The sequence below is a fragment of the Nyctibius grandis genome, chromosome Z, assembly GCF_013368605.1.
Source record: "Nyctibius grandis isolate bNycGra1 chromosome Z, bNycGra1.pri, whole genome shotgun sequence".
NCBI lineage: Eukaryota > Metazoa > Chordata > Aves > Nyctibiiformes > Nyctibiidae > Nyctibius > Nyctibius grandis.
The window spans coordinates 62,887,742-62,904,485 of NC_090695.1; the positions used below are offsets into that span (position 1 = coordinate 62,887,742).

At 37.4% G+C, this 16,744-nt stretch overlaps 1 protein-coding gene across 1 annotated transcript in view; it reads left to right on the plus strand.

Moving 5' to 3' along the window:
• ADAMTS19 (ADAM metallopeptidase with thrombospondin type 1 motif 19) overlaps positions 1 to 16,744 on the plus strand; it is a 144,588-nt gene that overhangs the window by 112,096 nt on the left and 15,748 nt on the right. The window contains exons 18-22 of the mRNA XM_068423384.1: positions 1,711 to 1,868; positions 2,725 to 2,878; positions 5,764 to 5,899; positions 8,276 to 8,480; positions 10,387 to 10,539. Coding sequence (XP_068279485.1) covers positions 1,711 to 1,868; positions 2,725 to 2,878; positions 5,764 to 5,899; positions 8,276 to 8,480; positions 10,387 to 10,539 — 806 coding nt within the window. The remainder of the gene's footprint in view (positions 1 to 1,710; positions 1,869 to 2,724; positions 2,879 to 5,763; positions 5,900 to 8,275; positions 8,481 to 10,386; positions 10,540 to 16,744) is intronic.

Below are 16,744 nucleotides of genomic sequence, written 5' to 3' on the forward strand. Positions count from 1 at the left end.
CACCATAACTTAATTGTAATGTGTTGCTCAATTTGTTTTGTAGCGTGAGAGAGGATACACTTGTGTGCTGAATTTTCCTCCTGTATTGCACTACTTTGTACAGGAAATCCTCCTCTACCAAACGCTAAGCAGAGTGGGAGTACGTGTGTGGTGTGGAATAAAACTCAGTGTAACTTGCTTACAATATGGGGTGTGATAGAATCAAGAACAGAAGCTGGGCTGCCTGAATCCAAGCTTAAATTTAGGCTTGAGGATACCCTTTCTTACTTTGTTTAACATCAGTGGCTCAAGTGAGGAATCTGAAAGTAGAAAATGCATGATCTGGCATATTTCTGTACTCTTGGGCTGGGATTCCAATCCCCTGCACCTGTGTGTGTGCTGTGGCACACACGTTCATTTTAAAGACAAGACAAAAAGATGCAAGGTCTGCTGCTTTCCAGGGAGAGGATGCTGCTCCATCTGAGCAGCATGACGCAACTGGACCTCAGCACTTTCAAGTACATTTGTTTTGTTCCTGTGCTGGGAAGAGGATTGGCCCCTACAGTTTAAACACAAAATAAAACTTAATTGCCATTAATAATAAAACGTTTAAACCTAAAATAGCAATTTTTAAATCTTGTAAAGTCACTGGTTATTTTTAGTACAGGGCTGTTCTACAGTGTTAATGGATTTTATAGTTTTAACATTTATTACACAGTGCTGCAGTGGTACACTTCAGTGATGTCTTACGCAATTGTACTTCTGCCAGGCCGTAGACCTGTTGCCATTGTTTTCCATAGAAACAAAACATAACAGAATAAATATGAATAGGAGAGAAGATGATTACAAGAGTGACTCACATTAACTTGCAACTTTAAATAAGAAATTTTGGACAAGGCTTAAATTGTTGAGGTTCTCTTACAACAGTCTGATGCCAAACATGCAATTTCAATGAAGAGGAATGTGTAAAACTTCTCGTCCAGAAGGTGACTTCAAGTATATTCTACTTCACATGATTATTCAGACCTGACCTGAAAGAAATAAAAGAAAACAAAGTGAAATAAAATAAAACTACAAGTCCTTCACAGAAGAATATATTCAGTTTACTATAGAAAACTAATGTAAAATCCTGTGTTCTCAATGTATGAAACATATCTTACCTGAGTTGGTGATGCTTTTGAGTATGAGTTAGGCCAACAAGAAGAATGATTCAACCAAAAAGAACAAGCTTTTCCTTTTTGTTAGAAGCATCAAATTGTGGGGTGAAAGTGTATAAAATAAGTGTTTAGGTAAGATGACTGGAGTATTGTCACATGCTAAGGTGGAGAAAACCACAAATGTAATTATTGGAGGGGAAAGAACCCTGAACTAGAATTTTTTTGAATTTTAGCCTAATTCCACAAATCTTGAAGAGAGGGTCTTGTGAAAACTTTGTTTCCCATGCCTTTATGGATTATAGAATTGACCGCCCTGGGAACAGAGAATCTTTGCCTTTGCCTTAAATTAATTCAGTGACCAGTTATGAATTATGCTGGAGCCTGTCAGTCTTTTTAGGCATTAAAACACTGATGTTACAAGTAATGTTAAACACACATGGTTTTGCCAAGCATCTTTGCAAAGAGTTAGGTGATTTCACCTGCTTGTTAAGTTATCCAAACAGGAAGTGAAAGGAGGCCCAAATCACTACTGAACAGACACCTTTTATATTGATCTTTTTCATACATTTTGCAGCTCTTCGAGATGCTGGAAAACAATCAATCAATAGTGACTGGAAGATAGAGCATTCAGGAACATTCAATATTGCCGGAACCACTGTCCATTATGTTCGGAGAGGTCTCTGGGAGAAAATATCAGCCAAAGGTCCCACAACATCACCTTTACATTTACTGGTATGACAATATGGATTGGGTTTTTTTAATCTGATTACGATCATATAACATAGTAACTAATATTTTTTCCAGTCTCCTGAAGATAATGAGATCTATGTAAGATATACCTGCTTTTACACACACACACACACACACAAATATATATATACAACTGCTCATATATATAGATCTGTGAGCTCACTTCTAAAAAAATTATTTTAAGTACAAGAATAATCTTTACGTTGTTGAGGCAGGATGGAAGGTCTCAGCATTCCTACAAATATCGTAAAAAGCTGATGTGCTTCTTAAGGAGAGAGATTCAAATTAATATCAGATGGTTTTTGTCCTGGCTGACTATAGCACAGCATCGCCATTTCAGGATTGCAATCACCAAGTTCTGCATGAAGAAGTAGAGTTTTGATGCATTTCAGTGTAGGGGAGGAGGAGTTGATAGCCACCAGAAAGAAAGAGGGAGAGATGATGAGGAAGTACTTCACAATTCAAAATCCTTCAAATGCAAGAAATTGTCTGGTATATCTAAAATAGTTTTAAATCTGATGCATCTAGGAAAGACCTCCTCTATTTAAGAGCAATGAAATCACAGGACATAATTGTCTTCCAGATTTCTGATTAATTTTCTTTGCTTATTTGGCATGGAGAGCTTTTCGACCTGTATATTAAGTAACATATTTTTTCCCATTGTCTTGATTTGGATACTGCCATTAATTTCTCTTACAAAATCTATCAGGAGGGTTGAATGGCTATAGAGCATTAGGTCATTCTGTTGTGCTTTTCAAGATGACCTCCTCACAGTTCGGAGTTTGTCTTCCACAGTGTCTGTGTACATAGGTAGGTTTTCCTTCTGTGTATCTTGCAGGTGCTTCTCTTCCATGACCAGAGCTATGGTCTACACTATGAGTACACAATCCCACTGGATCCTCTTCCTGAGAATCAGAGCTCTAAAGTACCGGAGCCTCTTTTCATGTGGACTCATTCTGGCTGGGAGGACTGTGATGCTGTATGTGGAGGAGGTAAAGTAAAAGAAAAACATACAAACACACAGACACACACATATATATATTAAAAATGTATATGTACATACAATATGCATGTATATACACAATACGTATGTGTCTATACAGTATGCACATACGTGTATATACACTGTGTGTGTGTATATCTCGATTAAAACACATGGTCTATTAATATTTATGAGACGGATGGTTAGTTTTTTATATTTAATAGTAATATCTTCATTGTGGCTTGTATGATTCCATAATATGGTGGACATACTTCAGTCTCATGCTTCTTGATTATATTAAAAGAATAGTGATAACTCTCTTAGGAGATAGGAGAAGATTCAAGCTAAAGTAAGTAGAAAAAGATGGTAGTGAAGCAACAATATCTAGATTAGGAAAGCAAATTCAGAACACGTTTTCTAAGAAGAAATAAAAGTTCAAGAGCTAGCACAGGAATAGAAAGTTCATATGCATTCCGTTCTGTATTTGGAACTATTGAAGATAAATGATCTGTAAAAGACATTGCAAACTACAGAAAAGCTGAACCCCAGTCTCAGATCAAGTATGTACAGTTAGTAACATGAGTTGAGGATGATCCAGAAACATATGGAACAAATATTCCAACAGCAGATATTAGTATGCTGATGTGATATTTTTGCTCTGTTTATGTTTATAAACCATAAAAAATGTGAATTTGGAAGAACAAAATACAATTATGAAAACAAATATTGGAACATGAACAGTACTGCTGTAATAAAATCCTTTAAAAATACTGTTTAGGAGATGGTTATTCAAATAGATAATTACACTGAAAAAACACTTCAGAGTTTTTTAATGAATACAACCTATAGAGATCTTTTCGTACCTTGTGCAATTAGTCAGACTTTCTCTCTGAATACAATATTGATTTTTGATACCTGTCTTTCCTGCTTATGACCTTGATAGTCATGGTTGCTCTGATCAGCAGTTCTGAAAACTGCTGTGCACCTTGTGATTGAATAAGAAGTCCTGGAAATGCTTCACTTTCTCATAACAGCAGCATAAGGAACACAGTGTTCTAGCGCCTTTGACTCTGTAAACAATCCTAGTGTCATGACAGATTACTGTAGTTTCCATAAACATGCTTTTTGTGGTTTGGTAAGAAAGCTTCTTCCCTGAAGGTATTTTGTACGTGGTGCTAGTAGCATCCTCTGTTTCTTAGTAGTGCATTCCTATTCACTTGGAATATTCATGTTTTTTACAGTTTTCTGAAGTATTTTTAGAATAATTTTAATGCTACCACAATCTCTCATTATTGCCCCAAATATTTCTGAAGTTACCTATCATCTGGAGAAGTCTTAAAATGGAGTATTTTGGTAATTTATTCTACATTAGTGCTTAAATAAATATTTAAGTTTTATTGTAATGTTTACTTATCATATTTTTCTGTTGTAACTGGCCTTCATTTTATGTTATTGTCTAAAATAGCTGAGTTAATACCAAGTTCCATAAAAGGTATTTTTACTGCAGTTTTACTTACTTTGGACAAAACGATTTTAACTGTTCTTTTAGTTCTTGGATTAAATATGAAGCAGTAATGAAATTAAAATGCTGCAGCTTGTACTCTGTGTAAATATTTGTGTTTTGATTTTTAACATCAGTATTTTGATGAATCCGGTTAAAGAATATAACAATTATTGGTAGTTTTGCTTAAATGCTTGAAGTCAGGATGAAACTACTGATGAAGCCATGTGGTTTTGTGCATGTTTATATATGTAACTTGTCTGTGACCTTCTGTGTTGCAGAAAAGTTTTCTTTGTGTGGGAGAGAATATGAATACACAGATACGTACGTAAACGCAGAAAGAATTGTCAAACATTTCAAATGCTGTATATGATAGATTAGTTGCATGTGCTATCATGTACACAAGCGCCACGTAAAATGTCAGCTGTGGACAAACACATAATGCACATTTATAACTTAACCGCTCCGTTTGCAGGCACATTTCTGACCACGGGTGAACATTGTGTGCTTAAGTCTGCCCCGCTCCTGCATGCACCCTTTTTGTCGGTAAACTGCCAGACAGAAACAGTGTTAAAACGTAACCATAGGAACAAATGGTTATGAACCGATTTTCTACTAATTGAAGTCTTTAAATCAAGGATTGCTAGTTTTCTAAAAATCAGGCTCCAGTCTGGTTGCAAGTTACTGCTTGCAGTAGGTATTTCTGATTTCTATCTCTTCCAGCTTTGAGAGACACCAGGCTCCAACCCACCCATCAGGGCAAGGTTTCTGTACAGAACACGCACTAGGTGTTTGCAGGCAGTCCCCGACTTCCTAAATGATTACCCTACAGATCAGGTCTGTTATGTGGCCTCTTTAGTTCACGGCGCATAGTGTAGGCTCCTTACTGAAGGCTGTGTGTGCCGATTCCCTTTAGCAGAGTGCTGGCCACACCTGCCCGTATACTGCCAAACCAGGCAGAACTACTAAGCTGGAGCAACATGGAGAAGCAGGACTTGTCATTCCTTTCCTCATTTTATATATTAATTAAAAAGCCTATTTTTCTATGTAGTTTTTCTGCAAGCTTTTCTCAACATTGGGGTCACAGCGGTTGAGAAAGAAGCAATTATTCCAGTAAGACTAAGGTTTTGGCCTATATGACTAGTTACAGGAATAAAGCAGCAAAATTCTGTTGACAGTGGTGTCCAAAGATTGGATTAGAAAATCACTTTGTTTCCTACAACCTTTAATAACTCTCTTATGCTCCCTGCTAGCTTTGGTTTTCTTATACAAGTTTTACAGTTCCATTAGGCAAACTGTACGTGAAATAGCTGTATCTGATACTTTTGTCCTTACTTTTTTAACAAAGTTGCATATTCCTGGTTTCCCCACATACCTGCTTTTTTTTTTACTAGGTGAAAGAAAGACGACAGTCTCTTGCACAAAGATTATGAACAAGAATATCAGTCTTGTGGACAACAAGAAGTGCAAATATTTAACAAAACCTGAACCACAGGTCCGCAAGTGCAATGAGCAGCCATGCCAGACCAGGTAATAGTGATTTGGTTAAATTAAACTGTAGTATCTAGATGTAAAAATCTTAGGAGCTAAGAGAGATGAATGCCTTCGGCAGTGAATGTGCAGTAAATACATACATCCAAAAGGTTATAATGCAAAATATAGGGAAAACGGAAACACTGGCTGTTGTTTCTCCTGAGTTTTAATGAAAGAGAGCCCTTAAGCACATGCCTAAATAAATTCTTACTTAATAAAGCAGCTTATTACTTTCCTCAGAAGGTGTTCTCACAGACTGATGTGTACTATGACATTGAAATTTAAATGATGTTCATATAAAGATGGATTTAATCACATGCTTTTAATTAATTATATATTTTAGTGTTTTGTTCAATCAAGGCTTCGCTTCTTTTAAAGCTCTCAGTAAGCTCTGGGTGCACTAAGTAGTAAATAAATAAATAAATAGCTGTTAATTGGGTTTTCTACACTGATGCAACTTGAAGTATAGAGACCCTTCCCCTTGCTCATCTTCTTACTTTGCCCCCATCCCTTTGTATGTGGATCAATAGGCAGAACTAGGCTCTGGTGCTGGAATGGTGGAAGAAGCAGGAGGAGGTTTTTTCTCTGAGTTTCAACCCAGGAGGCAGCTGCAGCATGCAGCCTGTGACCTGCAAAGCCCACCCTATTTGGTGTCCCTGCAGTCAAGCTGGCAGCCTGCTCCTTGCACTGGCTGGCCAGGCTGGCACAGTGACCCGTTTCAGAGCTTGCCATCTTACTTCCAAATGGCAGCTAAGAATTATGACTGAGGAAGTCCCTGAGTATTGTGTGGACTTGGTTAAAGTATCTGCCACCTTTCAAGGGAAGGGAGAGCAGCTAGCAATAGTTGGGTAGCATCCCCAGGAGCAAGCACTGGGATAGGTCTACTGCAGTCATCTGGAGGAGAGGTAGAAGGTATTTTTAAAGAAAACAATGAAAAGTAAGTAAAATGCAAATATTATTGAAGAAAGTATGTAAAATGAACGAGAAGACATAGCTTTCTTGGAAAGAGTGAAATACTGAAACTGATAAAATGCAAGGTATGATACATTTTAAGTAAGACCACACCACTGAGGTTTGGACTTCCCTAGACTAGGGCATTTTATTTTATTAACAATTTTTTTATTAACAATTACTTTTTTAACAATTTTATTTTTAATTATTTTCTTTTATTAACAATTATTGACAAATGCATTATTTTGTTTTATTAACATCATTGTGCACTTAATGGATAGAAATGGAATAGTCTGATTTTTTTCTGAGGCATTGTCAACTATAAATTTTCAATGTTCTCTACTTTTTCGAGCTTATTAAATGAATCATTTTAAATGTTGCTAATTGCTACTCAGAGATGCTGTGCTGAGAAATGTAGAAAGATATCATGATCCTTAACATATATCCAGTTTTTAGTACAGCGTTAGTGATTCTTACAAAACATATGTTGTTAGCTTTCAACAGAAATGTAACTAAAGCATGCGCTTGCATAACTAGTTGTTTGTTATTGGCACTTGAAGAAGTATCTTAAAACTCTATTGCATCATCTTGACAGGCTGTGATTTGTAAATTGAGTTTCTGGACTGATAATAAAAAAACCTTAGTTAAATGGTTTTCTAACATTTCCTTACAACAAATGTGTGACAGAAGGTTGGAACAGATTTGGTAAATCTCAGTTTCCTAAAAATTCTCCCTTGCAATCTAAGTTTCCTGGGATACACTTGTGTACTGCATCAGTGGCAGAGCTCTTTGATTTTTAAGGGCACACGGCCATAGTCTGGAGTTACAGAACATTTGCGGAAAATTAGTTTCTAGAATGATTGCTCTCCAGGTATGTGGGCTCTGCCAAGCTGCATCAGCCTTCCTTGCTGCTGGGATTTAACCACAGAACCTGAGTTAGGCCTGACACTGAAGAACTTGAAGAAGTCGAAGCTTTTATACTTCCTCCAGAGCAACAAGCCTTTCACACAAGAGTGATTCTATCTTGCAGCTGAGTATTTTCAAAGACTGTGGGACTTTATGTGCATCGCATGCACTTGACATATACATAGTCATATAGACAGAGAATAACAGACAGGCTAATCAGTGATCTGTCATCTTTAAAATGCATGTGTATTTTGGAGCTCTTCTAATTGGAATTATTATTCTGAAAACATAGGGACAATGGGCTGTGGAATGAAATTATGTGAACATTAACATCTTATTTAATGTAAAATATGTTAGATTAATAAGTAGTCCATTAACAAAGTGAAGTTAAAAGGAGGCAGAAAATATGCAAGTATGTCTTGGGAGTGTGTACTGGTAAGCAAGAGAGTAAGATGATGTGTTGGTACTTTTCCCTTCCTGATTTCTTGTTACTGCATTGCCTGTATTTGTTTGCAGATGGATGATGACAGAATGGACTCCATGTTCAAGGACATGTGGAAAAGGGACCCAGAACAGACAAGTAGCCTGCACACAACAGCTCAGAAATGGGACCCTGATCAGAGCTAGGGAGAGGGATTGCCTTGGGCCAAAGCCCGCTTCTGCACAGCGCTGTGAAGGCCAGGACTGCATGACTGTGTGGGAGGCGGGAGTCTGGTCCGAGGTGCTGCATTTATTTATACAAATAGTCCATAGTGATTGTTTATGCCTTACTGTTTTCTGGGAATATGATTTTTTCAGTGACAAGTGGCACAGCTCAGCCTAATGATTTTCATGGTCCTCATGCAATGATTTGGCAAAGGGATCAGGGACTAGGAAAACCAGGCATGTAGAACTACTACATTTTACCTAGTTAATGTCCTGGAACAGTTTCTTTTGGCCGATTTTCAAACACATATAATCAAGTATGTCCTGACTGTAGTAGTGGTAACTAGGGGTAAATGGAGTTAAGGCCATCATTTATCAGCTACCATACCTTGGGTTCAGAGCGGGAACATCTCTGACATGCTTTTGTACCAAGAGATGTTGATCAGCAGGTGGTTGCTGCCATTCTGCTTCAGAGAGTCTATGAAGGGAGCTGCTTGCAAAGAAGGACATTTCCTTCCCTTCCTCTCCTCACCTCTTTTTCCAAAAACAGTACAAGCAGTGGGCAAAAGGGCTTGTAACAATTTCACATACATTGCATCCTGAAACATTGCTGTAGAATGTAATTATTATTCAAAAAGCTTTATTAATTTAAGATCTTTTAATGTGCATGTCCATTTGGCTTTCTTCTAAAAAGCTATACTACTTCTAAAAGTAATTGACTGTGGAGGAAGAAGGGTGTTGTTATCATTGCCATCTGGACAAGCTGAAGGGGTTATTTCAAGCTTCTCCCTCCACTGGAAGAGCAAAGGCAATTCTGATTGCCTCCCATACCAGAAGCTGTGCTATGGGTCCCTCCGGGTTCAAAATACAAGTAGCAACTTCTGAATGTGAGTGCAGTCCCTTCCTTGGGCTCCTCTGCTCAGCAGCACCCCTTGATCCTCAAGGAAGAAAGAGCTAAGACATAGGGAATGTTTTCTAAGATGAAAAGCAGATGCTAAGGTAGAGATAAGAGAAGTAAATAGCAGCAGCTCCTGGTTTGGTACACAGAGGTTTATAACGCAAGGGCTGGCTGTGGAGAGGAATGGTATTCACTTACAGAGGTGTGAGAAAGAAACCCAGATTGTTTAGTTGTTTTACTTGAGAGATGAGAAATAAGTAAGCATGTTTTTGTTGGAAGTAATAAATATATTTCGAAGAGGGAGGTGTTTCCCATGGCCATTCCTACTATCACTGTTATACTGGAAGCTAGCCATTACTGCTTCCTGCAGTTATAATCAGCTTGGCAAAGCTTGGTATTGATCTGCAAGCAGTGAGATGATCAAAAGCAGTGATAACGTTTTGAGAAGGAAATGGCATAATTTCTGGCAGAGTAAGCAGGAATGGTGGAAAAAAACATAGATTAAGAGCTTCTGTGCAACTTGAAGAGAGTTTTCACATGCTGTACACGCAGTGACTTCCAATTTTCAAATTCAGTCTGGATTCTTGCGTAGTTTTAGAATATTTACTTTTCCATTTTAACTTTTTTTCACTCCTAAAAAAGGTCTATTAGACACTAGCAGAGTTTTTCTGAAGTTGCTTCGTATTTTATTCTTATGAACATTATTTAGATTTTCTTTCATTGTATTTCCTTTCATTTGTAGAACGAAGATTGCCTAATATGTTCAGTATAACATTTTGCATTCACTTCATCATAACTTTTCAGATGTTTTCTTATCCAAAAGCCTATTTTTCCTTAAGCAAATTATCTTTTATCCAGTAATATATTTTTAGCTGAAAATGCAACAGTTATCATTCTGCTGCGTAAGGAATTTTTGTTCATTAGTTTTTAACAAATCCAGTATCTATGCAATTGAAGATTGGAAGTCAGGAAACCACGGAAAGTCTTGAAATATTTATGTTAGCCTGGCAGAGGTAATTAAAAGGGGATAAAATCGGGTAAATATGACTTCTGTAGAAACCTGAAAAACATCTGTTTCCAACAGTGCTCTGTAAAGTGTGGTAAGGGAGTACGGCATCGGACTGTGAGGTGCACCAATCCCCGCAAGAAATGTGTTTTGTCCACAAGACCTAAAGAAGCAGAGGACTGTGAAGACTATTCCAAATGCTACATCTGGCGAATGGGAGACTGGTCTAAGGTGAGGCATCCTTGATACTAGTGCTCCACAGCATAATACATTTTGCAACCTGAGTTCTTTGTAAGAATTGCTTTTATCAGAAGTGTAGGAGTCTCCCAGCTGACAGAACAATAAGGCTACAAAGAAAAAAATCCAACACAAAATATGTAGTGACACTGAGACCACTGTGTAAATAAAAATGAGAAATATGAAGAAAGCATGAGATGAATCTTCAATATCATGCAAATCTGGTATAAATTTACGTTGTCAGTAGGCAGGCAAACAATTCCAGAAACTGCAGCTCGTTCCAACCTCACAGTCTGCACATGTCATTAATTTGTATTTGTACTTTTTATTAATTTGTGTTTCCAATAAGTTACACCCTTGTCACGGACAACCCTCCAGCCTTATAAGGAAGCACCTTTAGCCTATTAAATTTCCACATAGACCATTTAATATCTAGGAAGAATCTATTACTGTCTATTGTGAACACTTGACGTAGCTGTCAGTACATTATTTCCTTGGCATATGGGTTTTGATTTCAGTGAGGTACATAAGCATGAGCCATGCTGTAACAGAAAATATTGGTTAGATCGGTGATTGAATGTGTTATTGGACTGGGACCTTGAACATCTGATACAGTTTAGAATATCCAAAACATGCTGAAATACTGAAATTGAACCTTATCAAGGTTTTCTCTAGCCATATCACAGACCACACTTTAGTAGAGAGATTGTAATCTTTTTTTTTCCCCTTGCTTCGCTTCATAACTTTGCACATAACATTTCTCCTTTCAGTGCCTAACATTATTGCAGCAGTTTTTAACTTGCTTGTATGGAGAAGTATTTAACGTATTTTTAGTTGTATTTCATGTAATGTAACAGCTGGAAACAAGGACTAAAGCCAGCAGTGTATGACTACCCAGCCTTCCAAGAATTAGCTGCAAGTACTCTGTGGGCAACTAGTGTTTCACAGAATTCTACTTGGGAGCTCCCATTTTATGACAATGGGGTACAAATTGTCTCTATCACATTACTATTTATTCCATTTTCTTTACTGTTTTCACATTTAAAAGATAAAGGATAGTATCAAATGATTTTTTTTAAATAGTGGTGATCATGTAAAATATTTGGAAATATTTTGGAATAGTCTCAAAAACTAGAAGATAACCCTCCTACTTTAGTTACTTCAAAAGCGCAAAGTAGTATATCCCTTAATTTTTTAAACAACAGAAGCAATTAACCCTCAGTAGCAGGGTTACTTTTACAAGAAGAAGTGTTTGGCAATAAAGTTTTGTATTTGCATTTCCATACCACAGAAGTGCAGTAAAAACCTGCATCATTTAGCAGTAGCACCAGCAGGGAGTAGACTATGGAGAAATGACCATCTGCTTTCTTAGTTGAAGCAGTCATTCTCATCAGGGTTGCTGAGGCTATGTGGGGATGCTCAGACAGTTACACTGTGTTCCCAGTGCCCTCTGGAGAAAAGAGCAGCTTTGTTTTCTAATTCAGTACTTTTCACAAACATGCACGTCACAGATGAATGTACAAGAACTTAATTCTGTTTAAAATTTACTGACATCTTGTATGTTCTGCTTTCCTCCTACAGTCAAAGCTGTAACAGTGTCACCTAAATTGTACTTTAAACTTCAAAATTAGGAGATGAGAAAATATTTCATATGGAATTGATGAAACCTTTTGAACAGTTAACATACAGCCTGACTGTGACTTGTGCAGCTGAGATTTTCCAAGATTTATACCAAAAAATAGACACCTTAATTTCTCTACAGAGACATGCATTCAATTTAAAATATATTTGGATTTCCCTTTTTTTGTTCCCTGTTACTATTCTGTTCCATTGCTAGAGTACATAGCAACATGAAGTCATGACATACATGTTAATATGTCTGCAATGGGGGGAACAAATGGAAAGCTCAGATAAATGTTAATCTTTGCTCACTGTTTGTTTCTAACTCAGAGCTTCAGTGCAGCCTTCTGTGTTCACTGTTTTTGCTCTTTAGGATTGTTCTTGACGTTGACAGAAGTCTGTTCCTTTGATCAGAGCCAAGTTCCTCCAAGCTAATGCCAAGACTTGGCTTGAAAAATTTAAATGACGCTTCTCACACATTGAAACAAGAGGCTTAATGTAATCCTTATTGGCTTTGCTGCTCCCCTTGAACTCCTAAGGCATAATTCTAAATGAAGCTTAAATTGCACTATTACTGAAAAGATAACATTATTAGTAATCATAGTAGTGCTGTAATGGAGTTAATTTGTTTTAGAGGTACAGTCATAGAGATCAAATAATTTTTCTGCTCAATATTTTAACAATAATACCAAGATCAAAGAAAATTTGACCAAAATTGCAAGCTCCAGTAGGTCAATAAGCACATCAATCCTTGTAAAACTCTGACTTAATTTAAAAGTATGCTGTAATAACCTAGCCTGTATGCAGCATTAAACTCCATAATATCTCTTAAGTCAGCAAGTGGCTCAATACGCTAAACATTGCTGTTCTTAACATCAGTTGGGCTCTGTGCCTGCCCTCATGAGGAAAATGAGTATGATGAGAAAGTAAAGAATAAAGGCTCACAGTGAGCTTCTGGAGCCAGTATCTAGCAACATTACCAATTACATTGTCTTTTACCAGTGAGTGCTGTCCTTGGAATACCATTCTTAACAGTGTAAAAGTTACTTTCAGATGGGGAAAGTTCACCACATCTGCTATAGCACCAGTGAGGGCGAGACGTAGCTCAGTCTTGTTAGCAGCAGTGTCCTTTACTAAACTGCTCATTGCACCCGTTTCAAGGCTATATGAGGACAGAGTCACACTTAGAGGAATTCATCATCTAAGGATAAACAAGTAGGCAGAGGAGAGGTGAAATTAAATGCATATGAACTTCGTGTTTGCACATCTACCTGGCTTACTAGAGAAGTTTACATCATTGTAGAAGTCATTCTCAGAAAAAGACTTAAATGTCAACAACATAGTGTGCTCGAAGGGCAGGTCTAGGGTACTTTATGTAGGAAGCTATGTATATATTTTTTTGCTATCTAGAATCTTCAGAACATTGGTGGAATAAATGAAGCATGAGAATCAGGATGAATTTTGGAAGGGAGAATCTTTTGGAGAGTGGGTTTTGAAAATAATAATTAAAAGCTTAAGTTTGATATTATATTATACCAGAAACTTTTGGAGAGATTCAGCGGGGAATAATACGATCAAAACAGTGGGCAATGGAGTAGAATTTAGGAGCAGCCATTTGTAAGATGAAGAAATATAAAGTGTGTGTATGTAGGAGACCAGAGAAGATAATATGGTATAAGTTCTAAAAAGACGTTTTGCTATGGAGGCTGGAAAGAGGATGCATCCAGTAAAAACTAAAGAAGCAGCAGAATTTCTAAATAGTATCTATAGGTTAGACCAGAGGTGCAGAGGAGTCAAATACGACATCTGGCGTAATGGTCCGAATGGTTGGGATGGTGTCCGCTTTGTCTATAGCCTGAAGAGGCAAAAATGGGGATCAAAGGTTAATCTGCTAAGTTTTTTCTGGTAAGTCTGAAAGGACATCTGAAGCAACTGCTTGGTTTTTACACCAATGAGTCCCAGAATTCATGGCCTATTCAAAATTATCTATTTAAGACAGTACATGCAGTGCTGTCTAGAAAGAGTGTGTATCAGGGGGAATTCAAGTCTCCAGATGTTGGGGAGAGACAGAGTGAACCCAACAGCTCACAGAGAGATCTCCCAGTTGAGTGGTACAAAACGCAGCTGTCAGTGATGAGAATTGCTTCTCTTCTGTCCCAGCCAAAGAACATGTGAAAACGGAGAGAGGAAAAAAAACAAACTCTTTTTTTTGCCAACTGTTCAACAGCATGGGGCATTCAACCTTTAAACTGTGTGCTTAAACATTTAAACAACCAGTAAAATTTCCAAAATTTCCTAAATTTCCATGGCAAATAGACTCAACTGATTTTGTCTCCTTCAATTAAAACAAATAGAATTTGAGTAATAGTAATGTTACAGTTTTACTGACAAGGTAATTAGCCTTGGTTTTATTCTTTGGATCCCCATCCAAAATTGTTAGCTCTTTTAGATACCAGGAACGGAACAGTGCTGGCCATAAGTCAAAATATGACACTATTAATAGGTTTATGGACAAAGAAATTATGTGACTTTTGTGAAATAATAGAAGTCAAAATCATACCGACATAACATAAATAACTTTTATATTGACTTAATTATACAGTTAGTTTCTAGCAAATGAGGTATGTGTTTGTTTCAGAAATGAAGTAGGAGCAAATCATATGGAAGATGTCAGTATAATGAAATGAGAGTGGGGAGTTTTTTTGTACATTTCTAACCTATCCTGTAATATTAACATCATTTATTTCCAGTAAAGTTTTTTTAATAGATCAATGTACTGTAGTATTTTGCCTGGAATAAATGTACTGTTGTGTTAGTTTCTAGAAAAACAGAACAAGACCACCCTTAATAATAGGCAAAAGCACTGATAAAGACTGGAAAGGATTTTAAAAGTAGACTTGACCCATTTCGCACACACAAAATCACACGTCAGTGGGAAATTCTGGTATCTGTGTCACACTTAGATCTACTGGGCTATCTTTGCTGGTCTGCTACAAGCCTCTTTAGGGTAAGCAAAGTTTTTGGGAATGCCAAACTGCAATCAAAGGGTAATTACGGGCGAATGTTATGTCATCTCTTGAATTGCATTATCAGTAAGTGGCGTTAAATTCGAAAAAAATTAAGTTGTGGTACATCAGTAGTTCCCATCAGGATTGAGCCATTCTAGGCCCCATAGAAAAACAAAGCAAGAACAAACAAGAACAAATAAAGCTTACAGTTCCTGCTGAAAGATGCTTGCAGTCATATCTGACAAGTGACATGGTAGGGGGAGAACTATACAATGAAATAGATAATGAAAAGGAAAAGAAAGAAAAAAAACATTTAAAATCCACCTGATAACAGCTACTCTTTTTTTCCCATGCGTCCTAGGAGAGGGTCTCAAGCAGAAGGTACAGCTTTTATACTTTTGTTTTGAATGTTCCCTTCAAGAAGTAAACAAGTGGGTGCCCATAATGACCTTCTCATGGAGTACAAGAAGTGCTATTAGGCAAAAAGAAGGGGAACAGATGAAAAAAAAGAAAAACCCTCATAGCTGGAAGAGGATGCCTGGAAGATGGCAACATGTAGAGGAGACAAATACAGTCCCACGCTCAAGCGGGTCTGTACAGCCACAGTCTCGTTGCACGATATACAGCATGCTGCATGGAGCCATCTGAAAGAGTGGTATGGGGAAAGAGGAGATTCATTTAAACAGCCACTGTTGTTGCCGGTCTGAGAAAGAAAAGGGTAACATCGATGAGTTCAGCAATTGTACGAAATTGCTTTGGACTGTGCTGATATTAAACTGGTTTTCAGGGACGAATGCTGAGGTGCATGCTAGGGGCACAAATTAGTAGTGAAAAGGTTCACTTCTAAGCCACCTTCATAAACATCAACAGTTAGAGGAGGTCTAGGAAATTCCAAAAGAAAAGGAGATCTGAAATATGCCTGAACAAGCTGAGTTTTTCTTACTCCCTGGTAGTAGAAGTAAAATGATAAAAATTCTGCTAAAATAGATAATTGAGAACTTTATAAATAAATGACATTTTATTCCAAGCATACCCGGCAATATTTCAGAAGTAAATGTTGTTAGTATTAGTACACAGTCATAGACTTTGAAATTTTGGGAAGCTTTACAAATTTTCTGGGCACTCCTTCCAGCCGTATCCTCTGTGTTTCTAGCTACAGCCTGAAACCATAGCTATAAGCGAAGCAGTGTGGCTGCTATTTTCATACCAGTGTTTGGCACTCCTTAAAATTGACAGGTATGATTGACTGGACTCTGGCTTACTGGTGTGAGAAAGATGTGTCTATATCATCAAAGCAGCCTTATTTCTAGTGAAGAGGAAATTGCTGTGTCAGTTGGCATGAATTTTAAAAAAGTTTTCACTACACAATGTAGCCAGTTTTATCTTAAGTTGACTAGAATGTAGGTATCCATGCTGCACCCATGATCTCTGTTTTGCTGTTTTCTATTGTTGACAGCTAACCATCCCTTTGGCTTCTGTAATTACCTTCGGTACCGGCAGCTTGTCTAGCTGTTTGTTGAATTGCCAGATTTGGCAATCTAGCATCGCCCAAAAGGATAGATAGCTGCAAT